Raw genomic sequence first — 22762 nt, 5'->3', positions numbered from 1 at the left:
GGCAAATGGGGGAGTCTACGTTCAGCAGTGGACGTATTTAGACTGACGATGATGACGATGACAAAGCACGCCTATTAGTCCAGTGCAAATGTCCGCTTGAGTTCTGTAAATTGCTTGCCAGTTGAGTCGCAAAACCAAAAAAAAAGAATGGCGGTGGTTTAGCTCTGGTTAAACCTGGAGTGACGCGATAGCTACAGCTGGCCGAGTGGAACTTGATCATTAAGGCCGAAACTTGGGCTAGTTGGAAAGCGTTTGAAATAATTTTTGCTAGCGCTTAGTGAACACACGGGACAAATAACACAAATACACAGGGCAGGCGCTAGTCTCCAACTGCCGTTTATTCGAAAAACATTCAATATTAGACATCTCAAAATGCTGATACTCACACACGAGCAGTAGCAACGCCACGCTTCAGGAACAACATTTCTCTTTTTGATAGATTGACAGACGGGGTGCTTACGCATTTCGAACCTTCTTTATTAATGCACATAGCTTCGAAAATTTTGCGTTCCGATTGCGTTTTTATTGTACCTAGAATGCTTGTTTCTTGAAATATTGGTGTGCAAGGTAAAGGGTCAGGGTCGCCAGGGTACCGTTCGATAAGACAGCGTTTGCAGTGCGCAGCGAGATTCCACCCCGCCGATTTGGATTCCGTTGCCAAGCGGTGCTCTCTCAGCCGTTCATTTTTGCATCGTCCTGATTGTCCATTATAAGCCTTGCCACAAGTGAGCGGGATTTTATAGACAACGCCGATTTTGCACGGCACGAACTTCTTTTGATGGCTCGTAGTGCACATTGGCTTCCTTGCCTCGCCGTTCACGAGCGGGCACAAGCGCACAAGTTTCTTCGAAGCAGTCAGTACAAGATCGACGCCACACTTTCTCGCCACCTTTTTTTAGGCGGTGCGACAAGTTGTGCACATACGGCATAGCCACAAGATGAGTCCGTCGTTGGGGTTCTTCACGGTTTTGTTGCCACAGTTCTCACTTCTTTCAGCAGCTTTTCCGCAACAGATGTTAGTTTCCTCTGGAAATCTTGGAAGGCCATAAAATCCAGAAATGCAGCAGTGAAAATTGCATTAGCACACCTTCTTGGACAAAGAACGAAAGTTTTTAAAACGCGCTTAAGTTTGCACAGCAGTGTTCACAGCTTTCGATATTCTTTTTCCTTCACTCGCTGATTCTTAGGTTATCATTGTTGTTTTTTCTGTACCCTTTCAAGGTTTGCGCATCTGTGTTCTTGCTTAGTGATGAGACGTTTTTAATTGTTCGTTTTCATTCAGTTGTAAGTGCGGCACCCGTCCTTACTTCGCCTTTCTATGCCCTGTCAAAGCGCTACGTTTTTCATTGAGCATAATTACATCTGGCCAACTGGCCCTTCAGCATACTCTAACATCTGAATTTTCTCTCCGAAAAACTGGAATTTACCCCAGTCCTTGAGCAAAGAGAAACAAAGCCACAGCAGGCGCAATGCACGGATAATTTCAGGTGTTTTTTTTAACACCTTGTTTTCTTATAACTGTGCACACCGAGAAGGTCGATGAGCGAAGAACTGAGAGGCCATTTTTTTCCTCAGGGTGTTAATTCATATCTAAGCCCTTCTAAAGGAAAACTATAAGCACGAATTTGTATTGGTCTTTACTACGAAATCATCATCATCAGCCTGACTACACCCACTGCAGGGCAAAGGCCTCTCCCATGTCTCTCCAATTAACCCTGTCTCTTGCCACCTGCGCCCACCCAACGCCTGCAAACATAATCTCATCCGCCCACCTAACCTTCTGCCGCCCCCTGCTACGCTTGCCTTCTCTAGGAATCCACTCCGTTATCCTCAAAGTCCAGCGGTTATCTTGCCTTCGCATTATATGCCCTGCCCAAGCCTATTTCTCCTCTTGATTTCGACTAGGACGTCATTAATCGGCGTTTGTTCCCTCACCCACTCTGGCCGTTTCCGGTCTCTTAACCATATCACGCACGACAGGTCTGGTGAACGGCACAGAATCCCGCCACGTCCAAACTGCCTTACCTCCGTGATTGCCTCATAAAGGGAAGTGGCCGCCTGGAGAGCAGCTCGAACAGGCCCTCGATTGTTAATTTAGATAGCACCACCATTCTGTAGCACTAGCGCCACAGGAATTCTGCGGCTGCCAGAGTGTTGAAAAGCTTCCAGAGGCATCTCATAAGGTGATAGGGAGGCCGACCAGGGGGAGCTCCACTGGCGTAGACATTACCTCAGATTTACAAGCACCGCGTGCGTTATCCACACAAGACAAAAGGCGCAAAGGCGCAGGGGGAAAAAAAAAACAGGACCAGCCACCCAATACTTAGCCGATCACGCCTATGGCTTCAGGACCTAATGAAGATGATAATGTCCTCAGGCTGAATGGGACATAACCACGGCGGGGGATTGGCCAGTATGCATTGCTGATACAAACGCACACATCTGTAAGGAGTGGAGTAATTGGATAATTTTGTGACGAAGACTCGAATTTGGATTAAAAAAGGTGATTAAAAAAGCAATAAATGCGTCTTCAGGACCAGCTGGGCGCTCATGCTTCTGCTTCTTCTTTTCATTGCTTCTTCTTCTTCTTCTCCTCAAGTAATCCTAAAGTTTTCTTCACTTCCTCTTTCGTTATTGGCGGAATCACTGCTTTGCGCTGCTGTCTCTCTCATTAACATTCTGATTACACTGGCTACTGTATAGATTTGTGCAGAACTCTTCGGCTACTTTGACTACCTTATCCATATTGCAAATGACATTACCCTCCTTGTCTCTTAGCGCAGGGATCTGGTTTCTACCTAGGCCTAGTTTCCTCTTCGCCGCTTTGAGGCTACCTCCGTTCTTTAGAGCATGCTCGATTATCTCCATATTAAGCTTGCTTATGTCGGCTACCTTGCGTTTATTTATTAACTTCAATAGGTCTGCTAGTTCTATTCTGTCTGTAGGGTTAGACCCACATTTTAACGACTGAGCTCACACTATCATTGAAAGCGGAGCTATTATTAGCTAGACAAGGGCGAAAAACGAAGTACAGGTGACGCCATCGCTCGCAAATCTCGCAGTTAAATATCGGCACTTCCACATATTTTCGCCCCGATCTTAGAGGCTATGATCCGTCTACATCCAGATCAAAGCCCTGATCACGAAGTCCTTTTAGGTGTAGATGTCAGGAGCTTAATTGAAGTGGCACGGCAATTTTAAATTTCTCAGCAATAAATGCGTCTTTTGCTTCCCGAGAAAAAAAAAGAAGAATAATAGATCGAATTTCAATGAGAAAAAAAATTGACATTACGGATCTTTTTGGCTGGTCAGAAGAGCTCACTTTTCCAGCTGGATTATTGAACTGGAAACCTTTAATGCCAGCTAGAACGACATCTGTTTCCAGCTGAATTATTGAAGCGGAAATCGTGCCCTGCTGGAACATTTTTCTTCCAGCTGGAAAATATACACTTTCATAGTTAGCTCCAGCTGGATTCTCTCCCACTTGCAGCAGGAAGTGGCTTTTTCAGCTGAAATGGGTCGCCCTGAAGAAAGCCTGCCTGGTCTCTTTTTTTTTATCTGGGTATGCTGACGCTAATTTGGGTGCAAAAACACATTTATTTCCGAAAAAATAACATTAAAAAACGAAACGATTACTCCGCGCCACTTGGTGGTTAGAACTTGTAACATAATTTTTCGGAAGTGGATGCCCTAGCTTCACAAGTCTGTGCTCTTGAAAACTGTCTCGATGTCTGTTCAGAGGTGCGCGGCATAGTCTGCAGCATTTCATTGTCAAAGTTAATTAACAAAAATAATTAACTTTTAGCTATTAGCTTAATTGAGGAACAAAGTGGCAATACAGAAGTTGTAGACCGCCTTGAAAAACGGATAGAAGCGCCTTTTCCATCAAGATACGATTTAAGCAGCTTCATTTATTACGCAAAAGGACGAAGACGCAGGGAAGAAGACAATTCACGACACGAGCGCTTGTGTCGTGTAGCGCAGCCGTTCAGGGCAGTGCCATCGTTTGACCGTCCCGAAGCCGCCTCCTTCTCGCTGCGGTCGGACTGGTCGCGGTTGCTCGGTGCAAGCAGCTGAGCTTGCGTTGTTCGATGCACAGTGGCTGCGGATGACTCGCTGGTGGTTCTACTTGTTTGGGAGTGCTCAACCGCATGACTCACGAGCTTGTCAAGTACACCGAGCCATCATGACGGGCTCTTGTGAGCCAATGTGCTCCTGGTCAGCGCTTAAAGGCCTGCGTTGTTGTCGTCTCCCCCGGGACTCGGAACAGTAATGAAGTTCAACTTTTAGGTAGCAGTTATCTTTACAAAAGCTTAACCCATCACCACCCAATTTTGCAGGGAAAATAGGAATTGCACGCATAGGCATCGGTAAAAATTGTTTTTTTAACTAATACTTTTCTGGTCGATTTTTTTCACAAAACATGACTTTTCAAAGTCGATGATGTTTATTTCGGATATAAAATTTTAATAACATAATTACTGCAGTTAATACTACAGATCATACAGACGACCTGCAGATGATCTACTACAGAAGATCAGACAAACCACGTACACGAGAGAAACACAAGGACAGGCGTGTTTGACTCTTGTACGTGGTTTGTATAATCTTTTGCGCACATCAATCATCTGTAGTATTAACATGCACCAACTAGCCCCAACAGAAGCGTTATTGAATTACTGCAGTTATTTAATGACCCCAAATTCACCCCTTTGTTGTGCAGCTTTGCTTGGATGGTTTACTAATGAGTACAGCTGGGCTTGACCGTAATAAATAAAATGGAAAAATATCTGCAGCAAAGTGTTTCACGAGCGAAGGAATCACACCAGAGCAACCAGTGTGCATGTCCATGGCCGAAGAGTGCATTGAGCGCACGCAAGCACACTTGGTTGTTGTGCGCCCGTCAGAAAAATGAAACGAGCGACAAGCTTGCAGAAACACTTTATCCTACTGCCATCGAGGGGCAATCAGTTTTCCTGGGCCTCAAGAAATTAAATGCAGGTGGAGTGGCAACGTTGGTATACAGCGGCATTGTTTGCATATACCAGCGCCCGCCTGTAACCAGATGTAATTGCACCTCTGTGGGCAATAAATAGCGAACTCGCAGTTACACTTTGAAAGATTAAAGAGCAGACAGACATCAGTCTTTGCGAGCACAACAATCGGAAACAGCCCGCACGACGAAAGCGAAACCAACCGCAACGCGGGAGTGGCTAACGACACGCGGCTTTTATCAAGGCGTAGGACTTAAAAAACCATGAAAAAAATAATTTCTGCCACTCACACGGAGCGGCAGCACCTGCTGGGCAACGGATCTTTACAATAATAGCTCGTTTTTCAAACCAACAGAGAGCACACTAAATTTTGAACCTCGACCACTCGGGGGCCTAAAATTAACTCGCACAAATACGTCTTAGACCTTCGGATGTTAAAATGGCTATTAAGTAAAAAGGTGCGCAGTGTGATACTGATGAAAAAGGCCGTTCAAGTTAAAGCACTCGAAGCGCGCCGAGAGCATGAACGGTGCCGTAGCGAACGCTAGCGCAGCTGATCCTGTGTGATTCAATATATGGCGGTGCCGTTGAAGTTGTCTCCACCCTGAACGGCGGCGCTGGCATCGGTTGTCGTTTTCTTCCCTGCGTCTTCGTCTTTTTTGTAGCGATAGCTATATTACGGTAGCATTTCAAGCCTTCAGCGTGGTGGTGGAAGCATTTATTTGAATATTGCAGAGAGGTTGTGTGGGGAGCAATCCCTAGTGGGCCGCTCCGCTTACAGTACTAGGTGGAGCCCCTTATTCAGGGACCCCATTGGTCTGGGCCGCCACTCGAGCTCGCGGAACTAGGGCTTGTTGGGCCGGTAGGTCCAGGCAGCTGAGCAGGGCCGCCTCCCAGTCCTCTCGGGTAGGGGAAGGGGTTAAGCCCGTTTCACATGCAAGCGAACCGCTCGCGAACTCCGCCGCCGCGGCGCATACACCCTCTCTCAAGCGGCGGAGGAAGCCCCAGCGGCTGGAGCGGCGAGGTTCGGGCAAGTTGGAAATTTTCGCGGCGGCGACGCGGCAGCACCGCATCTCAACCAATCACCGCCCGGCAAGGGTGGCTAGACTGGCCCGGCGTTGCCACGCGAGTTTGTACGCCGCACGTACAAACTTTTGTTTAGGAAAAATTGTATAAAGCGCTGTTTAATGCTTAAAACGCAATAATTATATTTATTTAAATAAACTATGAAAAGAAATGACAAAACGATGCTTCTATACTACGCTTTTTTTGTGTTTGCAGGCCACCAAAACCGGATGAAGGCGCATATCTTTTGCCAGCAACATTGGTTTTCGCAGCGGTGGGAAACGCGGAGCGGCGATGCATGTGAAACGAAAGCTCGCGAACTAGGGTGCCTGGATGCGCGCCTCGCCCCGGAGCGGGGGCGAGGGCGCGCATCCAGGCACCCTATCGCGAACCGCTTCGCAGCGCCGCGCCGCGCCGCTGTTCGCTCTGTTCGCCAATTCGCTTGCATGTGAACCGCCCATTAGGGGCGGAAAAGAAGGATTGTGTTGACATGCCCAGACCATGTGGAACGTGTCAGCCACCTCCCCACATAAAGAGCAGATGCCAGAGAAAGAAGTGTCGAAATGCTTGAGCACTGCCGGGCACAGTAGAGTGTTAGTAAAAAGTCTAAGCAGTATTCTCTCGTCCGCTTTCCCTAGCCGCTTGAGAGGAGCCGGGTACTGACGATGCGAGTCCCAGTAATAAGCGGAGATATCTTTGAAGGTTAACAGAGGATAGGAGTCCTGGTCCAGATCGGTAGGGTCTATGTCGGGGGCCGGTCAGTGAGTGCGCGGGCGACCGAGTTGGCGGCCTCATTCCCTGGTAGGCCCTGGTGCCCTGGAGTCCAAATGAGAAATCGGGTCGTGGGGTCCAGATCCCGAGCTGCTCTCCGAAGTATTCGTTGCGCTGTTGGCGTTATCCGGCGGCGCCGCCACGCCGTGGCTGCGCCGCCATGTGGTTGGTCACGTGACCAGCCACGTGGTGCGGAACAGCTGCTGCTGCCGGCGGTGCGGCGCAACCGAGCTGCCACAGCTGTGCGCATGCGCCGTGTCAAGTGGGACGAAGATGAAGAAACGCCCAGCGAAACGGAACAGCGAGACTAACTTCGCAATTCAGCTCAGCAAGTTTCACTCGGCCAGATGTAGCTATTGTGTCACTCCAGGTTAAAACCAGACCTAAACCACCGCCATTTTTTTTTCGTCCGCTATCACGTGACCAGCCATTGGCTCATATCTCTGCCCCAGTGCGCGCGCAAAGCCTCGTCGGGGAGAGCACTCCACAAAAAAGCGGATTTTATTCTCTGAGACGCATCTCAAGACGTTGAAGTGGCACCGTTGTCGCGAGGAAGCATTATTTTTTGTGCGAGTTATGGCTTAAGTCCCGCAAAAAAAAATGCACTTTAAGTAAACGGAAGCTTGGTGCGAACATCTTAATCAGCTGTTTTTCAAAACGATATACAACTCGCAGGAAAAAGTACAGCGCAAAAAGACGGGACTAAATGAGCGGACAGACACAGCGCCTGTGTCTGAGAGCTCCTTGTCACACGGGACTTCTTCTCGGCCTTTGCCGTAAAGTTGTCTTATTGCACTAAAGGAGGAAAACCGAAAAGGAGCAGCGACGCTGCTACACGGCAAATCCAAAGGAGCTAGAACGCGGCCCCCATTATGCCAAAAGTCACCGCTGTGTGTGAAGCGGCGCTAGTAACATTATGAAATTAAAGCAGACGGTAGCACTTCAGCTAAGAGTGCTTTCGTTTATGTTGGAAAAAGTAGCTATCACGATAATAAACGAGCGTTCTGACGGTGAGAAACTGATATTTTGAAACAAAGTTTCTTTTTTTTTTCATCGTTCTCGGTCCGACCACGGTAGGCGCACTTTTCCGTTCGGCTCCTCGTCGTGTTCGAGAAGCGTGCTTTGTTGCTTGTGTCTTTGTGCACACAAGCAAACTCAAAACACGCACACAACAAAAAGCAAACGAAGAAAAAACAGCAAAGCGAGATGCGCAAGCACGTGTGTGTCGATGCGGCTGCTGAAAAGCGTTCAAGTCCTTTCTTAACAGTGTGGATGTCTTTAGTCATAGCCTCCTCTACGGTTAAGTGCACTGTAACGCAAAATTAACCATTAAATAAGATAAATTAGATATTTTTTTACGGTTTCAAAACTAAAAATTGCGTCAATTTTTTACTCTTTGAGCTCGCTAGCTGGCGCTGCCGTCTGGGTTGCTCCTTTAAGCAACTTTAAGGCCGCTGACGGCCGCCTTTATTGCTACGGACCTTTATCGCAAAGGTCTCGACGCTTTGCCGTGTAGATGCGAGTCACGCGCCTTTGGGGCAAAGGACCTTAATTTCTAAGGCCTTACAAGTGCCCGTGTGACAGGGGTATTAGTCGCGTCTTTTTGCGCTCTACCCTTTCCTGCGAAATGTACCGACCAGCCCACACTAATACCCTTTTGCGATTTACAACTTTTGTATTGATACTTTGTTCCCGAAGCCTATAATTAGAAGTTAGCTAATTAATAATCAATGAATAAAGTTTGGCGAACGAAAAAAAATTCGCGGTGGTTTAGCTTGGTTAAACCTGGGGCTAGATTACGCAACTGTCAATTAGGAAAATTGTCAAAAACTTGTCACAAAGTTGTCAATAAGCCACGCTCCTATTGGTCGGTTGTGGCCAGCGGCCATATTGCTTTTTTGCGTCATGGGTGGCTGCTAATGACGTCACGGATATGTCAGAAGTGATAACGTTGCACACCTAATTATGCAGGCGCTTATTGACAATTTTTTGTCACAGTTTTGAGGCTGTCAATTTGACCGTTGCCTTTGTGACAGAAAATGGCGGCGGTGTACGCGGCCATATGACTGAGGCGGCTGCGCTGGCGCGAGCAACGGCGAAGGAGGGCGCACGAAGACGCGTTTCACTTGCCGGACGAGCTGTTTCGACGCCTTTTTCGACTGGAGAAGCAGACTGTGGAGTGGCTATGCGACGAAGTCGCCGACGAACTGGGAGGATTGCGTGCGAGCGCGCTGTCGATGCGGCGGCAAGTGATGTGTGCACTGCGGTTATTTGCTACCGGCGGCTTTCAAGCTGCCGTTGGTAATGAGGCGTACGTCTGCATCGCACAACCGACGGCGAGCAAATGCGTACAGCAGGTGTTGTAGGCAATTTGTAAAGTTAGTGCGCAGAAGGGGTGGGTGCCGTCGTCACCTCTGTGACACACAGCTACATATAAATAAGACACGCTTATGGTGGCAAAGCACTTTATTTTTCCCAGCAAACTGCACTTCGTGGTCGTCTTTTGTTTCCTGACGGAAAGTAAACAAACAACCACACATTACACGCTGCAACACCTCACCCTTTGACATTTTTGTCGTCGATCAAAACAGCCGAACAACAGATCTCAACAAGCTGTCTACGTCGATTTCGTTCCGTGCGCTTCTTGCAAGTTTGCTTGGCAGGCACGTAGCCTTCAATGCATTCGTTGAAATTTTTCTGCGCACTTAGGCCAACCGCACAGCAGCTCGATTCCAGACGCCGCGCCAAAAAGCAATAACACGGCGTGAACCAGATGCTTTAGTGCAAAGCGGCCTTTTTACTGCCGTCAGCACACCCCCGCGGCACCGAAAGTTACCCACCAGTAAATTTAATAGCACAACTTCGAACGCTTTTTGTTTTTCTTAATATTTTCGAACTTTAAACACAATGTTTTGACAAAATAAAATATTAGTTATTTTCATCGTTGCTTACTTCTTTTTACAAAAAATTAAGCAGACGGTCCCTCGAATGCTTTCGGGGCGCTGCCCTGCTGTAATTGGCTGATTCCTCGTTGCGTCACGTGGTGACGTCTTATCGTGTCGTCATTTTGACGTCACTGTCAACAACTTGTGACAGAATTTGTCACAGTTGCGTAATCTATCCCGTGCAGTGATGCATTAGCTACAGTTGGCCGAGCGGAACTTCGTCACGTGACCAACCACGTGACGACCACGTGATCAGCCACGGCGCCGCGCCGCCGGCAGGTGCTCTTCACTACGTGACCAACCACGTGACAGCGTGGCGGCGCCACCACGCCGAAGGCTCGAAATGCTACCGTAATCTAGCCATCGCTACAAAAATACTGCAGACCAGGCCAGACTAAAGCCTCTCAATGCAGGAAAAGTAACGAAAAGCTTTGAACTTGCCGGCTTCCCTCCTCCCTTCGCGCGCCGCCGGATAAACGGGCCTCCCATTGGCCGAGGCGCAGTGGTCACGTGTGAGCGCGCGTTTTTTTTTTTTTGTTGCTCCGCAGCAGACGCCATTGCCGGGTGTAGGAGTCGCGCTTGGTTTTCTTTTTGTGCAACAGTTTTGGCGAAAAGTGTTTTTCTATCTTTGACGGCGTCTACGCGTTGCGGCGATGTCGAGCTTCTGTTGCGCGTATGGATGCAACAACCGAGGAGACAGTGGGAAAACATTTTCTTGTAATTTCGTCCGGAAAAAGCAAAGCGGCTCGCCGAAACGTTTGGATGTACAGGATCGGCCTGGCAAACTTGGATAATGTGCTGGATCCGCCACTTTGTGAGGTGATTGGCCGTTCTTCAGTTGTCAGTCATGTTTTTTTTTTTTTTCCCGGGTGATTTGGTGCGAAACGCGAGCGACTGCAGTCTTTATTCGCAGTAAATCTTGTTTGGCATAGTTGTAGGTGGACTCGTTCGCTCGTAGACTCCGAAAGCTGTGCTTCTTGTTGTGTTAGGCCCACCGTGCCAGCTCTGCAGGTGCAGCTTTGATGTTGCGCGCATTTGGTGGCATGTCGACGTGGTTGCAGTCAGACTCGTTCGCAGGCTCGACTCGAAAGTTACGCTTCATATTGTTTGAGCCCCCATGTTTACGTTGCTCGCGTTGGAGGTCTAGCTTTTATCTTGCGCAGTGCTGCAGGAATTTTTGTCGCAGTTGGACTCCTTCGCTTACGAACCCCATACTAAAGAGGCGGTTCTCGCTGTTTGATACCTGCTGTAAATGCTGCTCGCAATATATTGTTAGTGTTTATGTTGCGCGCATTGCTTGCCGTATTTGGGCCGTTACAGATGGACTCCTTCGCTCACGAATTCGATAGTAAAAGGGCGGTTCTTGCCGTTTTGAGCTAGGCCACACATCTAGTCGCATGATGGTCCACTTCCTTTTTGCGGAGTTAAATTTTTAATAAGATTGGGCAAAACACGCCGGTTGAAAAACACGACTCCGAGACATTCACTATAGTGCCGCGAGCTCGCCCGCTCACTCCATTTCCACCGTGTACACCGCGATCAAAACGATCGCAGTACGAAAAGTTCCGACGAAGCAGTGTAACGTGGGTCGGGGCAGTTATTTGGGTAAGTAATTTTCGTACCTCCCATGCAATGCCGCCAAATAAGAGGCAGAAAATGCAACAACAAATTTATTCGGTCGCGCGGACCGCAGCGCGCCAAAACGCGAGCGTTGGGAACACAACGCGTTGAGTATATTCACTATAGTGCCGCGAACTCGCTCGCGCGCGCCACTTCCAACGAATGCTCCGCAATCAAAGCGATGGCAGGACACAAAGTTTCGGTAAAGCAGCGCAGCGTTGGTCCCGGCAGTTATTTCAATAACTTCTTTTTCTATCTTCCATGTCATCATGTCATTTCGACCGAAGCCAAGGCAAAAAACGCAACACAAAATTCATTCGGGCGCGCGGTCTGTTGCGCGCCAAAAGGCGAGCGTTGGGAGCGTCTGCTAGCATCCCCCTGCCTAGGTGCCGCCACCGTCTGCGCCCGGGAGGAGCCGAGAGGAGGAGCGCCGGCATAGGAGGAGGAGGGAGGAGATGTTACATTTAGTCTATTGAGGGGCTTTAGGCCAGACGACACTCAACAGTCCTGGACACACAAAAAACCTGGAGTGACGCGGTAGCTACAACTGACCGAGTGGAACTTGCTTGGTTGAATTGCAAAGCCAGTCTTTCGCCGCTCCGTTTCGCTGGGCGTCCCTTCTTCATCTTCGTCCCACTTGACACGGCGCAGGCGCACAGCTGTGGCAGCTCGGTTGCGCCGATAGCAGCGGCTGCTCCGCACCACGTGGCTGGTCACGTGACCAACAGGTCACGAGCCACGTGATCAGCCGCGGCACTGCCGGCAGCTGCTCTGCACCCCGTGACAGCGTGGCGGCGCCGCCACGGTGAAGGCTCGAAATGCTACCGTAATGTACCTATCGCTACAAAATACTGCAGACCAAGCTAGCCGACACTCAACAGATCTCGGTTGGTTTCACTGAGCCAGCACACTCAGTGTTTCTTAGAAGCTTAGTTACCTTTAGCTCGAACACTTGGTATATATAGTCGCCATGCGTAATTCGCATGCGGTTACACGCGGAAATATGGCTGCTACGCGACAGAAAAACTGCATAAATTTTATGTATTTTATGTTTAAGACATCAGCTGTTATTTCGAATGTTTCATGTCTCTCTAACAATTTCAAGGATCACAAGAGTCTTTGTAACCTTTAAGTGTAACCGTGACGGACATGCATGCGTAGAACGACTGCTGCAAACAATATGCCATGTATCTACTGTGCTTCCTCCGTGCCATGCAAACACACGGAATACTATTGGTATACTAATTTAATTGCATAGCAATGGCATGCTTAACGAACCATAAGCACGATAAACAATGCAAAACAATGGCCACACACCGCTAGCGCACCTAATTCGCATTTGGCCGAACTACACAAATCAACCGTCATTTTTTCTTCACAGTATCTATCTCATAAAAGTTTTGTGTTCAACGAAACTAGACTCTTTTCCATTTTATTGTGGTAACTCGTTGGCGCTGGCCGACTTCAATTTGTGCTCCGTGTCCTGCAAGTCTGACTTAGTCAGCAAATGAGATGTTTCCGTGCACTGCTGCTGTGGTGAACGTTGTGTAAAATCATGCCTTGGTTGCCTGAAGCACCGAAGTTTGGGCCAGTTGGTATTGATCCATCTTGAGAACACGAAGCAGCACGAAAAAACGGTGACAAAAAAGACACACATACGACAGGACGAATGCTGCGTGTGCGAATTTAATCGCAGTGACCACATGCCAGTGCGCAGCATTCGTCCTGTAGTATGTGTGTATTTTTGTCCCCGTTTTTTCGTGCTGCTTCGTGTTATCACGTTGCCTGAAGCACGTCAGTTCCACTTTTCAGATTCAAGCACTGTTGTGGGATCTGGCACATTAATAGGCGTGCATTACGTACCGCTTTTGGCGCCAATGTAGTTGCCCTTCCCATCAGCCAGGAAGAACTGGTCACTCTCAAAGCTGAGCTGGTCGATGGAGCGTGTGTTGATCATGACATCTTGTGTCAGGGGCACGTACATGGTGCAGCCACGGGGTTTCCACTCCTCGGTGTGGAACACGGATGCATTGTGGCGTATAGTCAGAAAGCTGCGGCCTGCAGTGAAGCCACAGCGATGTAGCTGATACCCCATGTTGCCAAGAACAGCACATATACTCAATCTCGCACGTTGTTTTCAGTGCTGTGATGGCTGAGGCGGTCTGAGCCAATCACAATGTTGTGCACTGTTAAACGTGTTCCTCCGCACCTCTCACACCACGACTGGTGGCTCCATCCCTAGGAAGAAAGGAGCACCAGTGTCCAGCTGCTGCGCGCAGGAGACACGGCCGGTTCGCTGGGCGCCATTTTTAGAAATAGCGGAGCACTACTTGGCAGCAGGCCTCTGCAGTGCTGTGTTCGCGAGCGCACTTTCTCTGCTAATTTAAACAGCGAATGAATGCCCACTTCCGGGCTCTTAACGTTACGCTATAGTGAACTAGAATAACGGTCCAGTGGCGCGAACGGAGCCGCGCGACAGCAGCGCGCCTAAAGCAAAAGCCTCTCCTCGCCGAAGGGGGCGCTACCGCGCCTTTTACTATTAGAAGCAAATCAGAGAACTGTTGGAAGATTAGCAATAGGTACGCACGGGAAAACTACAAACGAGGCAGTACAGGGGGATATGGGCTGGGCATCGTTCGAAGCACGGGAAGCTCAGAGTAAAATACTATACGAAGAACGCCTGAGGAAATTGGATGATAACAGGTGGGCAGCTAAGGTATTTAAATACCTGTACAGAAAGAGCATTGACACACAGTGGCGGAAACGAACTAGAAAGCTGGCCCGTAAGTTTGCCAGAGACGAGGAAGGAGAAAGAAAGAGCATTAAACGACAGGTTAAAAACGTCGAAGGTAAAAATTGGATAGAGTCAATGAAAAAGAAGAATAGTGCAGAACTATATCAATGCTGCGAAAGGCAGATCAGGAAAGAAACGTTTTATGATAACTCAAAGGGCAGTTCCCTCCTCTTTAAAGCTAGGTCAGGGTGTCTTAAAACGCGCAGCTACAAAAAGAAATTTAACGAAGATGACACATGTGCTGTGTGTGGTAAACCGGTAGAAACAATAGAACACCTCATTCTAAAATGTGATGGTATCCATCCCGATGTCGATGCAGGCACAGTCACTCTTCCTGAGGCCTTAGGGTTTAGAGATAACAATAGTACATAAATCTGCGGTGGAAATTAGCAAAAAGCGACTGGAGGATTGATGCTCAAAAGCACAGAGATGACATAAGTTTTAAAGTGTAGGAAGGCGTATTTTAACGAAAATGGCGAATTTTATTAAGAACTTACAGCAGAGTTAAACAAAAATAAAGGAAAAAAACTGAGCATGGTGGCAACTGCCACTGTCCCGTTTCAAAGGGGACGCTCCATCCATCCATCCATCCATCCATCCATCCATCCATCCATCCATCCATCCATCCATCCGTCCATCCATCCATCCATCCATCCATCCATCCATCCATCCATCCGTCCGTCCGTCCGTCCGTCCGTCCGTCCGTCCGTCCGTCCGTCCGTCCATCCATCCATCCATCCATCCATCCATCCATCCATCCATCCATCCGTCCGTCCGTCCGTCCGTCCGTCCGTCCGTCCGTCCGTCCGTCCGTCCGTCCGTCCATCCATCCGTCCATCCATCCATCCATCCATCCATCCATCCATCCATCCGTCCGTCCGTCCGTCCGTCCGTCCTTCTTTCCGTCCATCCATCCATCCATCTTAGCACCGCGCCCCTGCCGCCGTGCTGGCCGGGCAGTAGGAAAGGCTCTGCAAGTGCTGAGCCCATGCGTTCTCGCGCTTCACTGCTGGGGTTCTAGGTGCAATTTCTGCATCTGTTGACAAGCTTCATTTATTTTTGTCGCACCTGAGTGCGTGGGAAAACCAGACTAATGGAATAAAAGGCTTTTATAAGCAAGTCGACAGCAACAGGACTGCGTGTGACACTGTCTAGCGTGTTGTCACTGTTGAAGTAGCTAATGGAACGTTTCAGTTACCTGATCACAAGTAGAGTGAGTCGGGATCCAGCAGGGCATCTTATCAGAACTGTGCGCCATTCTTCGTTCTGGCTGCAATACACATATCCAGCGCCTGAGCAGACGTTCGTAGTTATGCTGGAATCTGCCTTGCACTTAACAACCTTTCCTACTCAGTTTCTATGAAAAACGTCAAACTTGGCATCCTCATTGCTGTTTTGTATGCAGATGGTGGCCAGCAAAGCTGTCCCTTTTGCACGCAGGAGCTTGATAAAATTATAGATGCAGGCAACATATAGATGCAGCCGAGGCAGTGCTTAATTCTGAAAATACCTCCATACCATTCCACTTGCACTTTAGCATCAAGTGACAGGCGGCTAATATTCTAATGTAGAAGCTCTGGCGTGTTGGTGGTGGATAATTCTTAAAACAGCGCAAACAATTCGAGGGCGCAGAGACAACACGTACACACGAGTGCTCATGTGTACGTCTCGTCTATGCGTACGTCTCGTCTTCAAGACAGGCTGTGAAAGCTGCCTTAATTTGCTTCTAATGACCAAAGAAGTGGCAGCGAAGTCAAGCCAGCCGAATTCACTCGCATGAACAAGGGTGACCTTCTGTATCCCTCTGTAGGGCTCCCTCTACAAACTGTAGCAGACCTGGAAAATGCACGACATGCTTTAGCCTCCTACACAGCTATATGCAGACAGTATCCTTGATATTGTACAGGCAAAAAGCTTAAATCTGGCTGTCCTGGTCACTGTGAAAATGTGGCCGCCGAGCTCTCTGCTGTAGTTCCTATCATTGCTTTTTACGCAACAAAACCACCTTGCATTCTCAAACAACCGGAAGGGAAAAGATTCTGAGTACCAGAAAATTGGTGCGCTTAGACCTGCAAAGCACCTGTTTGGGTAAAATTCCATTTAACATAATTTCGGTTACTCGATGAATAGATGTGCCTGCCAGGAAGCCAAGACTTGCTATAAATTTTCTTTTACAAATATTTGCATTTACGTTGCAAGCCTTGCTTAAAATTTGGGTCAAAATATTTTTAATTGTGGGTAAAATTTTGTGAATAAAATGCGTTTCTGAGGCCGCTGAACCGCTTCAGGATAAGTGGAAAAGTTATTTCCGTACAAGCAGATCACACAGTGCCCTCAGAGATGAGATACTGGGTTTTGAAAAATCTGCTCAGTAAGAGATGCATCTAAAAAAGTACATCCATCAGCAAAACTACAAGGATTTCGCATTGCCCTTTGCCAGTAGCAGACGACATAGAACGACGCGATTTTTCATCATCGCCAAAATGCTCGAAGGGGCTCAGTGGGTTTTTTTTCTAAAAAGGTGCCTAGGAGGTTACGTTGAAGTTAGTTGAAGCCAGTGACATGCAGGTTTCTTAACTGTGCGTGTATTATGCACCCCACCGTTAAGACGATGCGGAGAAACATGCACAAAGTCCTGAAGCAGCAGCAACAGCGCCGCTAGAAAAAGTTGGAGTGGCGCCATCTGGTGTGGCTTTTAAGCCAAAGAGCACGCCCGCACCCTCCGGTTCCCACCACTAGGACAGTATTCTAGTTCACTATACGTTACACCTGTCATTTTTTTTTCCATAGCGCGTTGCGTTGTCCTTAACTTGAGCTGAACCCTTATCGCTAGCCTCCACGTTTGTGGCCCGTGGTTGAACCGGTAAGATACAGCTGTTTTATACTTTTCTCTTGAGGGATACTGGTAAACTGCCATTCATGATCTGAGAGAACCTGCCATATGCGCTCCAGCCCATTATTATCCGTATAGTTATTTCACTCTCATGAACAGGATCAGCGGTCACTACCTGCCCTAAGTAGACCTATTCCCTTAACAGTGCCAGCACCTCGCTGCCAATTGTGAACTGCTGTTTCCTTGCGAGACTGCTAAACATTACATTGGTTTTGTGCACGGTAAAGTTAAGACCTATCGCTATGCTCTGCCTGTCTAACTCATCGATCATGCTTTGCAATTCATCTCCTGAGTAACTTAGCAGGTAATGCCACCAGCGAATCGCAGATTATTAGGTATTCTCTATTAACTCTTATCTCTGACTGTGCCAATTCAGGCCTCGGAGTACCTCCTGTAAGCAGACGGTGAATAGCACTGGCGGGATCATGTCTCCTTGCCTGACGCCCTTCCATACTGGAATTTTTGTTAAAGCGAAACTTATTGCCATACTGGAATTCTATTGCTGACTTTATCAAGGACTATGGTAGCTGTGCATTTGCTATATATATATATATATATATATATATATATATATATATATATATATATATATATATATATATATATATATATATATATATATATTCTGTAGGGGTTCCAATGCGCCAGTTTACAAGTGTAAGTACAGTATTACGACAAACGCGACTGTTCGTTTTAAAGGTTTATTGTGCCAACAGTTTCGGGAATGGTATTCCCTTCGTAAGGGCAGGCTTACAATGAAACAGTCTTGTCAATATAAGGACACAAAGCGGGCGAGGATGTATAAACTCCGCCCTCGAAGCAAACTTGAGAGTGAGGGCAAGGGACCGTATAATGGACCGCGCAGCAGCTCTCACAGGGGCAGTGGCTGAATAAAACACAGAAAAACGCAGAGCAAAACGGGCAGGTGGAAATAGTAAAGGAGTAGAAAAGACAACGAATTTGCACAGCGATAGAAAAGGGAAAGGAGCGTTAAACACGGCTCTCGGCACACCGGGAGGCCGCACTCCCCCCCCCCCCCCCTCTCTACGAGGGGGGGGGGGGAGTGCGGCGCTTTGTGTCCTTATATTGACAAGACTGTTTCATTGTAAGCCTGCCCTGACGAAGCGAATACCATTCCCGAAACTGTTGGCACAATAAACATTTAAAACGAACAGTCGCGTTTGTCGTAATACTGTGTATATATATATATATATATATATATATATATATATATATATATATATATATATATATATATATATATATATATATATATATATATATATATATCGTCCAGTATGCTCACATAAAACACCCTGATTCCACAATGCTTGCATGTAAGGTTTGCACAACGTCAAGTGCTTTGTCGTAATGAATGAAAGCTATATATAGGAGCATAATGGAAATAACAGCGCACAAAAGACAGGGGCCCAGAAGAAGACACAGGACCAGCGCTGACTCATAGCTAACGCTTTATTCATAAAACCTGCATTATATAAAGGATGAAGGAAAGGCATGACACGTGAATTAGGGCAAAACATGAAAACAAAATAAACGTGCGCGCGATGCTGAAAAATTGCCAAGAAATAAGAGCTCCTTTTTAGATAACACTAGGTTTACTAATGCAGCCGCGTTGCTCCGTTGCCTTTTGTGCCTCTGTCTTTATTGCCCTGTTATTTCCAGTATGAACTTATATCCCGGCCAACTGAACGTTCTGACAAGTACATATAGGGGTTGGTTATTTTCTGCGCACTTCTCGGTCAGTTGTCGGTCTCTTTACAGAGCTAATAGCTTCAATCTGCAGCACCACCCATTTTCTGTGCATCAGAGCTTGAATTTAGTGCCAGTGCCTTTCCTCTACGAGGCTAAATACCAGCGAGTTCGGATGGCCTCGCGCTCAGTTGGGTGCCGTCATGGCGGGTGTGGCGTGGTACAGACAGCGAGGATGTGACCAGCGGAGCGCAGAAACCGCTTACCGACGCGTGCGCATCGCTGGTGCTCGACCCCCGGCGACATCATGAACGCCGTGCCTATCGGGGCGGTGGACCCTTGGAGCCGGCTCCCGCAGTACATGCCCACCGCCAGGGGCGGCGGCGGCGCGAGCTCGTCCGCTAGGCTGCCGTCCTCGAGACCCAAGCGGCGGCGCTTGTTGAGGCCGGACTCGCAGAGCTTGCCATTGGCTGCGCCGCCTCTGTCGTCCGCGCAGCCTCCTAGCGGGTACTCGGAAGCCGGGGCCCCGTGCTTTCCTGCACACGGCCACAAGGCACGCTTACATTTTGCGGACACGTACCACATGGTGTGGGCATGCCGTGCCAATCCTACTTTCCCACCCCGCCCGAGAGGACTGGGAGGCTCCCCTGCTCGGCTGTTCAACACTCCAGGATCAACGAGCCCTGGCGACAAGAGCCCGGGCCGCCGCGGAGGCCACAGGGGTCCCGGACTACGGATCCCTCCTAGTGACTGTGAGGGCCGGGCCCTTTATGCCCGTTCCAAGCAATACCTCTTTTGTAAATAGTATAAATAAATGTTTCACACCACCATCACCACAATGCACGTTACTGAATGGTCACATATATGATAGAAATACTGGTGTGAAGCAAAATTCGTGGTTTTTGAGGAAAGGAAATGGCGCAGTAGCTGTCACATTTATGCGGATGCCTCAAACACACCGTACGGGAAGCGATAAAGGAAGGGCTACAAGGAAAGAGGGCCGCGGTGGAGGGCTTTCGGGATAATTTCGACCACCTGGGGTTCTTTAATGCGCACTTATCACACAGCACATGGGCACCCTTTGCGTTTAGTCACCATCGAAACGCGGCCGCCGCGGTCGGGTTCGAACCCTGGTACTCGGCCCAGTAAACGAGTGTTGGAGGGAGGGAAAATCCCAGCGTCTTGGAAACATCTCATCGTTAAATTCATCCCAAAACCGGGCAAAAAGCCCGCGCTCGAAAACCTCAGGTCTATTTCGTTTACTTCTTGCATAGGAGAACTGATAGAGCACGTTATACTAGACAGACTGCAGTCCCACATGCGCAAAAAGAATTAATATCCAAACATGGTCGGCTTTAGACCACATTTATCAACGCAGGATACAATGCTCAGACTAGCAAGAAAGGAGCACCAGGGCAATCCTAGCTCTAGAATTAACCAATGAAAGCATTTGATAACGTCAAACACAAAGCAATCCTAGAACCTCTCTCAACGTTGAATGAAGGCGAAAGGACGTTTAAATACATAAGGACATCTCCGATAGAACGGCTAAAATTCAAATTGATACAATCAAATCCGACACCTTGAGTTTAGGAGACAAAGGAACGCCGCAAGGATCGGTCCTCGGCAACTTATTATTAAATATAACCCTCATCAAAATGGCACACGAACTCGCCAAAATCTCAGACCTTCAACACTATGTACGCAGACGATATCACCCTTCGGACCACCACCAAAGGGAGTATCGGCACGATACAAGATACGCTACAACAAGCGGCAGACGTAGTAGTAGAGGAGGCACAAGCTGCGGGACTTGCGTGTTCCCCCAACAATCTGAAGTCCTCATCCTACACCGAAAGCGTGAAAGAAAGAATAAAGCGCTTGAGATCAAAATCTACGCGGAAGGGGCAGCCATCCCATAAGTGGAAACAATAAGAATCTTGGGAATGCTAATGCAGTGAAAAAAAAAAGCGACACACTAATTAAGAAACTGAGAAACACCGTCAACCAAATCTCCCTCCTCATCAGACGCATCGGGAATAAGCGAGTAGTAGTTAAAGAAGCCGAGACCAGGAAACTAATCCAAGCCTTCGTTCTTAGCAGTCATCTACTCTACACCATACGTCACCCTCACAGTCAGAAAAAAAAGACGACCTGGATCCTGTAATTAGACGATCCTACAAAATTGCGCTCAACATCCCTCGTCATACCACAAATGAAAAATTACTACAGTGAATTCATAACACCTTTGAGGAAATGATGGAAGCACACCTCACCGCACAATACGGAGGACAATCAGGCACTGAAATGGGACGTTTCATCCTAAAGTAGGCAGGAATACAGTACGAAAGAATCCGTGCACAAACCTTCCCAATTCAAGACACGTGCACGAACACCTAATAGTCCATCCTCGCCCCTAAAACATGCACCCACACTACGATACGGACAGAAGAGAGGCTAGGGAACAAAACTTCGCGAAAGATTTTCACTTCAGAAAGACACGGCGCATGTGAACGTGGCAGAACATGCGGACAGAGACGCCTTTTCCCTGGCAGTTGTCGATCATTGAGGCTCTCCGCTTGCATCGGCGACAATCGATAAAACAAAATTTCCGGAGTCGGCCGAAGAAGCTGCCATAGCTTTAGCCATTACCTCCACCACTGCCAAATACATCATCGGCGACTAAAACCGCAATTCGAAATTTCTCCAAAGGAAGGGCCCACTCCGAAGCCATCAAAATATTACAAAAAATCTCCAATACCCGCTAGATCCCATTGATCTCGGTCCTCGCCCATTCGTGCTATCCTGGAAACGAGGCGGCGCACCAATTTTCCCGAGGATTCGTAGTTAACCGGGAGGTGCGCTGCCCCGAGCTCAGGTCGGCCAAGGAGCGAATGACGGCCTACAAAGAAATTACTATCCACTTCAAGAAACAAAGAAAAATCTTCCCAGAACCACATAGATCTCTAAGTAAAACACAAGTCAGTTGGCGGCAGCTCCAGACAGACACTGTCTTTAATCCGTAAATGTACTCTATATGGTTCCAAGAGTAGTTGAGCCCCGTCTGTTCTCTCTGTGGACACCAAAAGGCAGACACACCACACATCATATACTCAGTCACCAAGACAAGCAATCGAACAGTCTGCAGCTCTCTACCCAATCGCAGAGGGAGGCCGCACTGCTCAGCTGGGACCCGGAGGTTCAACTCCGAGTCACGGAACGGGCCGAAGAGGTCGCCGAACGACATCGTCGGTCGGCCACCTCGCGTCCGGCCTAGAAGAGGAGCCTACCGCGGGGAGGGGAACGTAACCCCAACCCGCGCCTAAGACCTCTTCTCCTCCACCGAGAGCTATAACCCCTCAGCCACCGCGGCATGTCCGTTAAAGACCCCAGGTGGTCTTTAACTTTTTTCCAGAGCCCTCCACCACGGTACCTATTTCTCTTTCTTCTTTCAATACTGTTCGGTAGCGTACTGGGCGTCGCCTAGTTAACCTCCCTGCCTTTCCGTTCATTATTCTCTCTCTTATTCTTGCACTCCCACTTTTCTCACTTTCCTCACGACGCGGTTGAGGTGCGAGACAAGTTAGGCGTACGCACCGCTCACTGCCTTGCGTACGCTATAAATGGCGCAAACAAGACATTTTTCGGCTGATCGGACGAGTTGGTATATGCCATGACAAAACTTTCTGCCGTTGAAAACGAGGACGAACAAAACGAAGACAACACGTGCGCTAACTTTCAGCTAGTGCTTATCCACTGCATGCACCCATTTTTATACACGGTAGGTGCTAGAAAAACAACGAAATACCGGACCGGTTATCGCTCAGCAGCCGGTCCGGGAAGGAGCGATAACCGACAGACTCAGGAACATAACAAAAACCTGGAGAACCGTAAAGGAAACCTTGCCGAACACTGTTTGCAGTGCGAGCCGGATGGGTGGCATCCCGTGTTTAAAGAATGGAAGGTCATA

The 22762-nt window shown here is 48.3% G+C and overlaps 1 protein-coding gene across 2 annotated transcripts in view; it reads right to left on the bottom strand.

Annotated features, from left to right (window-relative positions):
• LOC144109957 (uncharacterized) overlaps positions 1–22762 on the bottom strand; it is a 215122-nt gene that overhangs the window by 70055 nt on the left and 122305 nt on the right. For both annotated transcript variants that reach the window (XM_077642740.1, XM_077642739.1), the window contains exons 2-3: positions 19059–19328; positions 13259–13453 (exon numbers count right to left, since the gene is read on the bottom strand). In XM_077642740.1, coding sequence (XP_077498866.1) covers positions 13259–13453; positions 19059–19328 — 465 coding nt within the window. The remainder of the gene's footprint in view (positions 1–13258; positions 13454–19058; positions 19329–22762) is intronic.

The sequence above is a fragment of the Amblyomma americanum genome, chromosome 11 (genome assembly GCF_052857255.1).
Source record: "Amblyomma americanum isolate KBUSLIRL-KWMA chromosome 11, ASM5285725v1, whole genome shotgun sequence".
NCBI lineage: Eukaryota > Metazoa > Arthropoda > Arachnida > Ixodida > Ixodidae > Amblyomma > Amblyomma americanum.
Note: the sequence above shows the minus strand (reverse complement) of the source record. Positions and strands in the feature narration are given on the sequence as shown.